The sequence below is a fragment of the Berghia stephanieae genome, chromosome 3 (assembly GCF_034508935.2).
Source record: "Berghia stephanieae isolate SIO BIC M18660-M18661 chromosome 3, UCSD_Bste_1.3, whole genome shotgun sequence".
NCBI lineage: Eukaryota > Metazoa > Mollusca > Gastropoda > Nudibranchia > Aeolidiidae > Berghia > Berghia stephanieae.
In genome coordinates this window covers 54,562,392-54,575,586 of record NC_088362.1, presented here as the reverse complement: position 1 = coordinate 54,575,586, position 13,195 = coordinate 54,562,392, and the positions used below count along the sequence as shown (strand labels likewise).

The following is a 13,195-nucleotide window of genomic DNA, read 5'->3' as shown; positions in this document are numbered from 1 at the left end:
TAATGCCTTGGTAAACTATACATATTTTTTTAACTCTGCCGCTACACGTAATTAATGATCGATCATTGTGCATATTATTAAAAAAGTATTTCCTTTGACCGTCTCACTCAACAAAGTGTTATGATTTTTTATTATTTTTCTAAATGAAGTTGGCATGTTTCTACCTATTTAATGAAAAGTTTGGCATTGTTAGATAAAACTATCTGGAGTCTTGTGTTCTGTAGTTCTGTCACACATATTATGGATATGGAAGGGTCATGGTCGCGAATGAAAACAGTTGCACTGAATTGAGGTACAAGGAGTGTCAACAAATCTGATACCTGATGAAGACTATTCTTCGTATTTAGAGCATATTTTATTTGGAAATCTAAATAATCAATTTAAAAAATGTATTTGGAGCTGCATGCTCGAGGCGACTGAGGATTTGTAAAAAAATAAATAAATAAACTTAGACGTCACCACCCAAAATTCCTGCCTTTGCATGCAAGTAAGCTGCATAAATTATGGTTTATTTCATTCAAATATGCGAGTTGATTCAGAGTAAATTACTTTACATTTGTAACTTTTTCATTGCTTAAAAAGTACGGTTTTGTGAGCGATCGTGCTTGGATTGATAATAAACATATTTGTTGCGAGCCAGTGTAAATTAGAAATATATATGGAAGAATAAAAGATAGAACTCCCAACCAAACTCTAATTATGAATGCAAATCAAATGCAACAACGATAATTTATGCACCTGTGTTGTGGATAATATGTCGACATGTTGAATTTGGGAGTCATGAGTTGACGTTTTATCTGACGATTCCAATTGTCAATTTTATCAATTTTTTATCAATATATATTATATAAGTTTAAGAATAAGAACGCTTGTATTCAAGTCTTGTGGACAATGCATGAAAATGAAACTTAAACATTCGTGTTATGTCTCGGATAACTGTGTTGATGACATATTAGCTTCTTAGAGGTAAAAAGGCAGTTTACACATTTTTTTTTCTAGTTTGTATAACTACCGTTTGATAAGAAAAATAAAATAAGGCCAAATCCAATCAATAACACGAAAGGGCAGAGAATGAAAATAATGTATGATATCTAAATATTTATACTAAAGAGCTCTTCGTACAAGTGATTTTAAACCAGTATACAAAAGTAATGGAATCACTATCATTCTCAAAGTAGCAGCATATTCACTTTGTCTAATTTGATAAATCACTGACTGGTAGGAAGTAAAATCTTGACTTTTTTTTTATTTTATTGAAAGTTTAGTCTTTATTATCACAGACACGAACATGCCTTAATTAAAGGAATCCGAAGTGTAATTAAATCTCCCCAGTCGATGTTTTAATCTGCTTTGCCTTGTACTGTTTCATGCACACCTTTTCAAATTTTTATTTCTTTGTATTAATTGCTCTCTCTCTCTCTCTCTCTCTCTCTCTCTCTCTCTCTCTCTCTCTCTCTCTCTCTCTCTCTCTCTCTCTCTCTCTCGAAGAGAGCTTGTACTTGCATACTCCCTTTATCCTCACACTCACAATATCTGCAGTTTTTAAATATGTGAAATAGAAGGTTGTGATTGACTAGGGCCAAGTCTACAGTTTGTTTTTTTTTAATTTAATTTCTTGAGCTTGCTCGATTTTCTTTTGTTAGTTTCTTTTTTATTATTTTTTTTATAACTATAGATATAACAGTTAGTTTCCTCCTAAAAGTTCGATGGTCGAAGCAAGAAAAACGGGTATACAGGCAGATATTAATTTTGTGTATTTTGTCTAAATTGCACAGTAAGTTTGCATCGTGTTGAACCTCAATTGTACTAAATATATTTATTTTTTTCCCTTTCTCCCCAGGGACAAGATAATTCATGAAATCAAGTCTTTTGTTTTTTCAAGAGATGGGCTTCAACTTTGACAATGAATGTCAACAAACCTTTTCCCAAAGCCCTTCCTAATATCTTGTCCCATCAACCTATTGCACTCAGTGGAATGGAGCATCCATTGTTTATCCCATTGCCAAGTTACAATTCGGTCTTAGACAACCCTCCTCAAATGGGACCTGTACCAATATTGAATCAGCAGCTTTTAGTTCCCCTGGCAGCTTTTCAAACAGCCAATGACTCACCTTCGCCATTGGTGACTACTATATCAGATTCGTCTTCAATCTCACAACCAATCAATCCTTCTCACCTTGGAATACATACTTTGCCAAAGCCACCTGCCCTTGGGCTAAATCTTGTCACAACAAAGGCAAATGCAAATTCTGTCCCTTTAATAACAGACTCTGATTACAGTCAAATTTTAAATCAAGCACTTTATATTCAGTCAAAATCAATCCTTAATCAAAATATCCCAGTGCAATATACCCTTAATCAAAATATTAATGAAAAAGATAGATCCAAGAATAATGTCACCACCCAAGATTCTGAAACAGAATCAAAAAATCAAAAAATATTTGATCTTAAACCAACAAAATCAGTCTCAGGAGATATATGTTTCACCCAGTCAAGTAATTTTTCGACCTCGGATTTAAGGAGTAATTACTCTAATGCTAAAAATCACCAAGACTCTAAAACTATTCGGTCTTCTAACAATGGTATTATCCGTGATTTGGATTCAGAAAATATATCGAAGGTCATATCCAGTTTACCACCGGGATGGAAGATTGTAGGTTTGACCCATTTGGCAGATGGGAGTCAACCCACGCCTGTAGTGGAGACCAATGATAGAATAACTTGTACTAATGCTGCCTCGGGGGACTGTGCATCTCACATGCCATCTCCTCCACATCATCGTTGTGGTGTGCCTGAAGTTGTTTCTGTTGATCTAAATATTCCAACAACCCTGTCTCTGTCTGCTGATATTTTTAATGACAGTCTGGATAAGAAGTCAAAGATGGGTAACATTGTTTTACCCATGGACTTATCAGACATTTCATATCCCAAACCACAAATCAATAAAACAGGTTTGCTCTCTTTCTCAAATTCTAGTCAAGATATCAAAGGCTCTGATCAGTGTCAGGTCAAGGTGAAAAAGGAATTTGATGCAATTTCTGCTGAAGCATCACAAAACAACTTTGATTTGGACATATCGAAGAATGAATGGAAAGTAGTGGGTTTGACAACTTCATCACTCTCACAAACTTCGGTCACAGAAAAAAATCCTCAGATTTCAAATGTCCCATTACCTTTTCCACTTCTTTTGTCATCTGATTTGGAAGGATCTGCTGAGGACAGAGTGATACATTCTCGCTCACCAAAAGCAGCAACAATTTTAAATGTTCCAACTCCAAAATTAATCCAGCAGTCTGTGAAACCCTTGTCCCCACAAAATTTGACAGCTTTGGATAGTAGTTCTTGTGATGAAGTACGATGGACCATTGTAGGGGTAACCATGGGCAATACTACTTATGCTACCAACGGTAGTGATGCTATTTCTACCTCAATGATGAAAGTGAAAAATGTCAGTTCTGATAACATCAGACCGGATTGTGCTGTAACCCACTGCCAACAAAGACCTGTAAGCTGTTCCGAATCTAAAAATGCCCCCTTGTTATTAGATACTAGTCAAAAAGGGATAGACTCAACTGTAATCAAGGATCAGTGGAAAGTTGTGGGCGTTACACACTCAACCAACGAAAACCAAAGTACTCCCATTCCACCAATCAGTTATCAGATTCCTGTGCCATTACCCCAAGTGCAGCAATTACCGCAAACTTCTCCATTTTCATCAATCTCATCATCAACAACCATCAATACAAAACTTAATTCAAACAACTCTGCTGTCACCACTCCTTCGACCACATGTCTTTCAGCAAACAATAGCATTTTGAGTAATAATAATACCATGTCTGTTATATCACCATCTTTGTTGACTTCACTTACAGGTCCGAATAATACTCTCCTAGAATCACAACAACAACAGCAACAACTGCTTCTAAATATTGTCCAGAACCAGCTTCATCTTCAGCTTCAGCAGCAGCAACAAGAGCAACAAGAATTGATGATGAGTCAGATTCAGTCACAGCTTGCTCTTCAAAACCAAATTCCTTATATGAATTCTAGGAATGAATGGAATCTTGTGGGACTTTTGTCCAATATTCCTCAGACATTGGTTACAAATAACTCATCCGATGATAAGGATTACAAAAAGAATATTGATACAATGAATAAACCAGTTGCTACAAAGGGCACAACAAAAAATATGAATAAAGATGTGTTAGTTTCAAGTACAACTAAGAAGAGCAAAAACCATGAAGACTCTTTATCTGATCTGAAAAAAACCAGGCAAAGTCGAAACAGAGATATGGCAGCAAAATTTACAAAAAAGAATACCGTTTCACATCTTTTGAAATTGAAACGCATGAAAATGAAAGCAGGGGAGGATGGTTCGCTTTCTCATAGTGACCAGGAGGGTTATGAAGTTGATAAAAATATGAAACAAGTGAAAGACCAGATGGCCCTTTTGAGTAAATCTGATAAAGCTTTTCGCTCAAGACCACTTCATTCTTATGCAGGAAACAGGAAAATTTTCTCAAAATCGTTTACAGCTCAAAAAGATGAAGAAAAGCCAAAAATTAATCTGAGAAGTGGTAATCAAGTTCCTGTGAGTGAAACTGATTTTAGTTATGATAAGAAGAATTGGTCTGAGGAAGGGGAGGATTTAGCAGCCCAGGTGCCAGATAGCATTGAAGTACATAATGACTCATCCCCTCCCTCTGACACCAGGTCTTCTGCCAGAAAAAGAAAGTTGAAAATACCAAGAAAAATGGTTGCAGATGTGGATTACCAACCTTTTGACAGCTCATCAGACAGTAATTGATTAATGTCAATGGCCCATTTACTTATTTTAATTTGGTTTTTGAAAGATCCCAATAGCTCAGTTAGTAGAGCACTTGACTTTAAAAAATATTTAAATTGTGTTAAATCTTGTTGATGCATTACAGATCATTCCTTATTTTTAAAGCTTGAAACACAACAAAATATGTAAACATTATTGCTATGAAGGGGGGTGGGGTGACAAAAGTTCAATGTTAATGAATAACTAACTTAACAATTTTAAATACATCTTCATCTTTCCAAAACCAGCTTAAGTACTTATTTAAGGCTGCTGATCTTAAGTGGATATTGACTCACAAACAAGGGGAAAAGGTTTTAATTTCAAGTTGCCAAACACTCTGTTTTACCTCTCTGTACAACCAGCATTGATCGGGGGGGGGGGGGGGGGGGGGGGGGGGCTGGCTAGATGTGCTAGATCTGACGGAAAATACTTAAACTATAGGCAAGCAACTCACCCAAAGGGTAGCGAGAAATTGTAGTTGTCTGTTTAGAACATCTGATCCTCTTGTTTTTTTTACTCTGAAAGAGTAGGGAGAGAGTATGAGTATTTACTTAATTTTAAAGAACAAAGCTAAATGCATTTAATATAAATTTTAATGTGATATGTTGCACTTCATAGGCAGTTTGGCAGGCTAGCAACATTTTGTTTGCATATTCTTCTTTTGAAATTTTATGCCATTTCATCCAAAATGAAAATGTTTTTTGTTTTTATTTATTTTATTTTTTAAATTTTCTAGATTTGTCATACCATTTTACCTACTTTATACATAAAATTCTAATTTATCGAAATTTTTATGTTATGTTTACTAAAAGGATAAAAATATAAAGTCGTGACAAAATTTCATCTTTGTAATATAATACAAAGGAACCATATTAAGTAAATTGTTAACAGTTATGGAAATGACCAAGTATACAATGGAATCCTGTTAAAGCCAACACTGCCGGACCAGAAAGATTGGTTGACTTTATCCATCATTAGTGGAACATGCTTAGATTTAGATAAAGAACAGAAAAGTTTGGACCAACTTGAAGTGTTGACTTAAAGTAAAATTTGACTTCAATGTGCTGACTTTATAGAGATTCCTCTGTATTGATTTCAATACAATGTTCCGGACAGAAAGAGTAGTTGACTTATAGCAAGATTGACTTTAACCATTATCAATGGAACACACTTAGATGAAGAACAGAAAATGTGGGACCAACAAGAGGTGTTCACTTTATGCAGATTCCACTGTATAATTCAGTGTATTTTTTTTGGTTGTTAAAGAAAGATTTGAATTTGGGTGGGGTTCCTAACCTCCCATTGTGGGCAGGGAGGTCACTTTCTTTGTCTTCTATCCCCCTATATCTGTTTTCCAGGAATGAGATTACTTTTTGTTTTGTCCTTTCCCTTTTCAGAGTCTTTGGCTGGGAGGGAAACAGTCAAATGTATAGTTAAAGTTTTGGGAGATGATAATTTTTTCCTTGTAAATTATCTCTCTGTTATGTATTGTTATATTTGTTGTTTTAAATATATAAAATAAGCATTTGCGTGTTTTCTTCTTAGTGGGATCCTGTGCTTGTGGCAGGATGAGACTTTTAGATGATCTCAAACTCTGCACAATGATAGTATGCCCTTGGAATCTACATCTGTCTCCTATTTGTTCCATTCCCCTTTGTCTTATATTCTTGTGTGCTTTTAATTGTAAATCTAGAATTTTTTTACTATCCCATTTTCTTCCTTTTTACTGTCGCTGAAATGTGTCGAAAGCTCTGTAAAACCCTTTAAAACCAACATAGATGTGAAAGCAGTCTTCAGGAATTTGATTCTTTAAACTTGTTAGATATGGGATTTTATAGTTTATATATTTAATAGAGATGCATATTTGTGAACCAAATTCTGATTGATGCGCTCTTTATTGCCAGATAGTTTGATTGGAATGATGTCAGTTGTTTTTGTGAAAAATAGTGAGTTTTTATATCAAGTATCAATTTATTAGATTGTTATTTTTATACGTAGATATTCGTTATAGATAGTTCGAAGTTGACGTCACTCAGGTCTTTGTTATTGTTTTTTGCCATCCACGTTTATGAGTAATTCTCACTTAACTGCTTTATCTAGACTATAAAAGTTCATAGTTACACAGAGTTCTGTGTGTTGGTCCGTTATACTTCTGATGGCAATGTTGTGAGCTTCTTAGCCAGGAGCATACTATCTATAAGAGAGCAGCAGTTCATTACAATTACATGAAGTGGGTTGTTATTAGTTTGAAAGAAATTCTGTACTTATGTCCAAGTGGGACTTGAAATGGGTCGACAGAATAGACACACAAATTGCTCTTAGTATATATCCGCTCCCAGGTATGAAATACCTCCCCTTGTATTAACTCTTTTGTTAACTTGTTAGCACAAATAATGTCAAAATCATTTGATCATTCCATCATCTTCCTTTTTCTGGGGTTGAAAGTGTTGCAAGCACTGATAAAAACTTCTAAAAAGTTTTCAGTAATACGTCTAATCTTTACAATACTCACTCTTTACATCTCTTTTACAGTTTTGATGAACAAATGAAACATTATTTTACTCATATTTATTTTTATGTTTTGAAAATTTTCTTTAGGAATGATATGATTTGTGAATATCCATGAGTTTTGCTATTTGTCATGTGATTTGATTTATACGTGTATTTCCCTATTGTAGTCATCCGGCGTTTGTGCTTAATAATACCTCCAAAAATAATTTAAGTTAACCTACCAATTTATTTGTTTTATTTGTTGTAATGATGTTGACATACATAAATGGATGGTCTGTTTGCTATCAGTTGAATTCTATTTATCTCTCTCTCTCCACACACACACACACATACACACACATGGACACATAGTTATGCCTCTCATCCTTTCTCTGGATTAATTTTACAGCCTACCGAGTCACTGATAGTCGGATCACATTCAGGGTACAAACAATGCTGGGCTATGACTGTGCGGGAAGGTTTTTGGCGCACGCGCGCGGGGGAGGGGCTGCTTTTGTATGTTTTTTTTGTTTTTGGTCGATATTTGTTTGTTTTGGGTTTTTTTTGTTTGTTTGTTTGTTTTAGGGGGGAGGGGGTGATTTTTCTTTTTTTTTGTTTAGTTGTATTGTAGAACTCATATATTTATGATTATTGTATAATTAAATAATTGTTAGTCATTGGTACATATATGTGATGAAGTGTATCCCTTTTGCCAGGGTCATTGTGTCTGCTCTTTATGATCATCATCATTGCCTTTTTCACCCTGGGTCAGGGTATAGGCCACAGACAAACAGTTTCCATCCTTCTCTATCCTGAGCCAACTTTTTTATCTCATTCCAGGTCTTACCACTTCTCTGTATATCAGCTTCTTTAATTCTTCTCCATGTTCCTCGTGGCCTTCCCCTTGATCTTCTGCCCTGAGGGTTCCAGTCCAATACTTTCTTTGTTATAGTTGAGTCATTCTTTCTAAGCGTGTGTCCAATCCACCTCCACCGTCTTCTTCCTATATCCTCTCCCACTGGTTTCTGCTGTGTTCTTTTCCATACTTCTTCATTTTTTATTCTATCCATCCATTTTATTCTGAGTAGCTTACGCATGCACCTGTTTACGAAAATCTGTACCCTCCTTATACATGCCTGTGATGCGTTCCAAGTTTCACATCCATACAGTAGGACAGACTTCACGTTAGAGTTGAAAAGTCTTAGCTTTAGTTGAAGGGAGATATCTTTAGTTCTCCAAACTCTGTTCAAAGATGTGAATGCAGCCTGTGCCTTTCCTATTCGTGCTTTCACCTCTGCTTCCGTGCCTCCATCCTTGTCAATTATACTTCCGAGATAGCAGAAAGTGTCTATATCTTCGAGTTCCTGATCTTTTACTTTGATCTGCTCCCTTTGACGCGTACCTATCCTCAAGACCTTTGACTTTGCAGGGTGAATTCTTAGACCAATTGATTCCGAGAGGCTGTTTATAATTGTGGTTTTTGCTTGCATCTGGTCCTGGGTGTGGGACAGAAGAGCCAGATCATCTGCAAAATCCAGATCATCCAACTGTGTCCAGGGGGTCCACTGTATCCCATTTCTTCTCCCTTTGGAGGTTTCCTTCATTAGCCAATCAATGGCAAGGATGAACAGGAATGGTGAGAGCAAGCATCCCTGCTTGACACCAGTCTTAATTTCAAAGCTGTCAGTAAGCTGATCTTCATGTACAACCCTGCAACTTGATCCTTCATACATTTCCTTAATGAGGTTTACTATCTTTTCAGGGAGTCCATAATGTGCCAGAATTTTCCACAATGTTGCTCTGTCAATACTGTCGAAAGCCTTCTCGTAATCCAGAAAGTTGACAATAAGAGGAGAGTTCCATTCTATAGACTGTTCTACTATGACTCGCAGAGAGGCAATCTGGTCGGTGGTTGAACGGTTTTTCCGAAAACCTGCCTGTTCGTCCCGCAGTTTAGCATCTGTTGCATTCTTAATTCTCTCTAAAATAATACGGTTGAAAACCTTTCCTGGGATAGAAAGAAGAGTGATGCCTCGATAATTATTACAATTACTGAGGTCCCCTTTCTTTGGAAGCTTGATAAGATGTCCTTCCTTCCAATCCTTTGGGAATATCCCGTCATTCCAGATTCTCTCAAATAGTGGGTGCAGGGCCTCAGCATTTCTTTTCGCATCAACTTTTAGAGCCTCCGGTGGAATCTGGTCTGGTCCAGCAGCTTTCCCCCTTTTCATCTTGTTAATGGCACCCACAATCTCTGCTATCGATGGTGGATCACAGCTAATTGGTAGCTCATTCCTTGCAGGCAAAATTTCTGGCTGGTTGTCTGGTGGTGGTCTGTTCAGAAGGCAGTTGAAATGTTCCCTCCATCGTTCAGATTGAGCCTCTTTTCCAAAAATAGTTTTCCCGTCTTTGTCTTTGACTGGTTCCTCTGGTTTCCCATATTTTCCAGCAAGTGTCTTGGTAGTTTGATAAAGGATCCTCATGTGTCCTCCAGTCGCTGCTGCTTCTGCTTTCTCTGCAAGTCTGTTCATGAATGCTTCCTTGTCTTTCTTCACAGATCTTTTGACTTCCTTAGCTATGGCTCGATACTGCTCTTGTGCATCCAGTCTTGAAGCCCTTGTTCGGCTTGCATTCACTTGTTCCTTCCTTGTTCTCCTCTTTTCAATAAGGTCCAAGGTGGTTGGACTTATCCATTCTTTATGTTCCGATTTCTTTACCCCCAATACCTCGTGGCAAGTTGTTATGTAGACTTCCTTGACCTTTGCCCAATGTGACTCTACATCTATGTCCTCCTCGAGCTCAGTAAGAGGTTGGAATCTATTACTCAATTGTAGTTTGAATTCCTCCATTCTTTTCCCCATCAAGTGCATTCACCTCGAATTTTCTTCTTGTATGTGATCTGGCCCCGTGTTTTCTGAGTCGAAGCTTAAGCTTTGCCAATAGCAGGTGGTGGTCTGATCCAACATCTGCCCCTCTCCGTACTGTCACATCTTCCAATGAACGTCTGAATCTACGAGAGATACAAAAATGATCAATCTGATTCTCTGTCACACCATCTGGTGAGACCCAAGTTGCTTTATGGATCCTCTTATGGGGGGAACACTGATCCTCCAATCACCAAACTGTTGAATGCACAGAAATTTGCAAATCTCTCTCCATTATCATTCATTTCTCCCATGCCATGACGTCCCATGATACCTTCATAGCCTACGTTATCCTGTCCCACTTTTGCATTAGCATCTCCCATCAATATGTTGATGTCTTTCCTTGGCAACTTGTCAATGACTTGTTGTAGCAGACCATAAAATGTATCTTTGTCCTCATCTATTGCATCATTTGTTGGGGCATAGATCTGTACAATGTTCATGTTGATCTTCTTACTCCGTGTTGTAAAGGACGCCATGATGATCCTTTCTCCGCATTGTTCCCATCCTCTCAGTGACTTCTGGGCAAACTTGCTTAGAATTATTCCTACTCCCTGTGTATGAATCCCGTCCCCTCTCCCTGAATATAAATCTTCTCCCCAGACTTGAGGTGTTTCTGTCCGGATTGTATCCAGTGGGTTTCGCTTACTCCAAGTATATGCAGCCTGTATCTTCTCATCTCAGTCACAACTTGAGAGCTTTTTCCTGCTTCATACATGGTGCGAAACGTTCCACGACGCGATTCGAAGCTGCTTGTTTGGCGAAGACGTCATCGGGTCAGCAGAGTCCTTTCGGCTTTGTCTGTTGTCCTTCATAAATTCTGTAATTCCAGAAACTCTTCGGTCGCCCAAGCAAAAAGCTAAAAAAAAGGATTTAGTTTGTCTGTCTGTGTTTCTGTAACGGTTTGAGTTTAACGGAAAGGGGTGTTAACCCTTTGCCAACCCCCAACCTGGAGGACCAGGTGACTCAAAGATGGGGGAATCACACACCATTAGTCGCCTTTTACGACACGCTGGCTTGGCGTTGGGCTATTCTTGACCCTCTCAGTTGAGGGACCCCGGACACCACACGGGTTCTGCTCTTTATGGGAGTCTTAAATTCCACTTATCTGTAGGGCGGGGGAATGTTTTCCCTCCCTTAGTTAGTGTATTCAGTATTGTTCTACATCATTCTTATCTCTTAGATGTCCCTATATATTTATTTTTGACCTTTCCATGGAACCATTTGGTTCCTTTTAGTTAGAGTCTTTTGCAGATTGGAAACAGATGTATTTGTCTTTTTGTGGAGATGAAATGACTAAATGTGAACACGAATGTAAAATCTTAAACAAAAAATAGATTGATTTCTCCTGAGGAACTACTCCTTGTCTTGATTTTTTTAGGTTTGTATCTTAATTGACTTAGATTTTGGGACTATTTTTTAACCTTTTTTTGGTTTTTGAAATTAATAGGGACGCTGCAAAAATCTTTGAAAAAAAAAGTCCATGGATCTGCTCCTTCTTTCCTATTGCAAAAGGTCTGCTTGTTTTTTTCTGCAACGCTTGCCAGCGCAAGATTTTGTATAGCATTTTTATATATTGAAATATCCTAAAATTAAAAGAGTCAGACGGTGTGTATTGTAAAATGATTAAAAGCAACAAAAAAATAAAAAACATACAAACAAAAAAATGTTAGTTAGAGCTGTATAACAAAATAATTTAGGTTGACGATGAATCATATTCAGATTTTATTTCGTTTTATTTCATTAACTTTTCTTAGTGTCAGATCATGAAAACTGTTTATTGTTACTACTATGGAACATTAGCCCCCATTTACAAAAAAATGTTATTTGAGAGGAGAGTTCCATTCTATAGACTGTTCTACTATGACTCGCAGAGAGGCAATCTGGTCGGTGGTTGAACGGTTTTTCCGAAAACCTGCCTGTTCGTCCCGCAGTTTAGCATCTGTTGCATTCTTAATTCTCTCTAAAATAATACGGTTGAAAACCTTTCCTGGGATAGAAAGAAGAGTGATGCCTCGATAATTATTACAATTACTGAGGTCCCCTTTCTTTGGAAGCTTGATAAGATGTCCTTCCTTCCAATCCTTTGGGAATATCCCGTCATTCCAGATTCTCTCAAATAGTGGGTGCAGGGCCTCAGCATTTCTTTTCGCATCAACTTTTAGAGCCTCCGGTGGAATCTGGTCTGGTCCAGCAGCTTTCCCCCTTTTCATCTTGTTAATGGCACCCACAATCTCTGCTATCGATGGTGGATCACAGCTAATTGGTAGCTCATTCCTTGCAGGCAAAATTTCTGGCTGGTTGTCTGGTGGTGGTCTGTTCAGAAGGCAGTTGAAATGTTCCCTCCATCGTTCAGATTGAGCCTCTTTTCCAAAAATAGTTTTCCCATCTTTGTCTTTGACTGGTACCTCTGGTTTCCCATATTTTCCAGCAAGTGTCTTGGTAGTTTGATAAAGGATCCTCATGTGTCCTCCAGTCGCTGCTGCTTCTGCTTTCTCTGCAAGTCTGTTCATGAATGCTTCCTTGTCTTTCTTCACAGATCTTTTGACTTCCTTAGCTATGGCTCGATACTGCTCTTGTGCATCCAGTCTTGAAGCCCTTGTTCGGCTTGCATTCACTTGTTCCTTCCTTGTTCTCCTCTTTTCAATAAGGTCCAAGGTGGTTGGACTTATCCATTCTTTATGTTCCGATTTCTTTACCCCAATACCTCGTGGCAAGTTGTTATGTAGACTTCCTTGACCTTTGCCCAATGTGACTCTACATCTATGTCCTCCTCGAGCTCAGTAAGAGGTTGGAATCTATTACTCAATTGTAGTTTGAATTCCTCATTCTTTTCCCCATCAAGTGCATTCACCTCGAATTTTCTTCTTGTATGTGATCTGGCCCCGTGTTTTCTGAGTCGAAGCTTAAGCTTTGCCAATAGCAGGTGGTGGTCTGATCCAACATCTGCCCCTCT

At 37.7% G+C, this 13,195-nt stretch overlaps 1 protein-coding gene across 3 annotated transcripts; it reads left to right on the top strand.

Moving 5' to 3' along the window:
• Positions 1 to 231: 231 nt before the first annotated feature.
• LOC144968024 (uncharacterized) lies at positions 232 to 4,957 on the top strand. 3 transcript variants are annotated; one of them, XM_078905975.1, is made up of 2 exons: positions 232 to 292; positions 1,841 to 4,957. In XM_078905975.1, the coding sequence occupies exon 2, from the start codon at positions 1,904 to 1,906 to the stop codon at positions 4,805 to 4,807; it is 2,904 nt and encodes a 967-aa protein (XP_078762101.1). In that variant the 5' UTR covers positions 232 to 292; positions 1,841 to 1,903; the 3' UTR covers positions 4,808 to 4,957. The 3 variants fall into 3 exon arrangements, with proteins under 3 accessions (XP_078762101.1, XP_078762100.1, XP_078762102.1); XM_078905974.1 differs by having other exon boundaries at positions 232 to 487; XM_078905976.1 differs by lacking the exon at positions 232 to 292 and adding an exon at positions 737 to 966.
• Positions 4,958 to 13,195: the final 8,238 nt, after the last annotated feature.

Excerpts from the sequence above, each read along its gene's own strand:
- LOC144968024 (XM_078905975.1), top strand. The coding sequence starts at position 1,904 with ATGAATGTCAACAAACCTTTTCCCAAAGCCCTTCCTAATATCTTGTCC.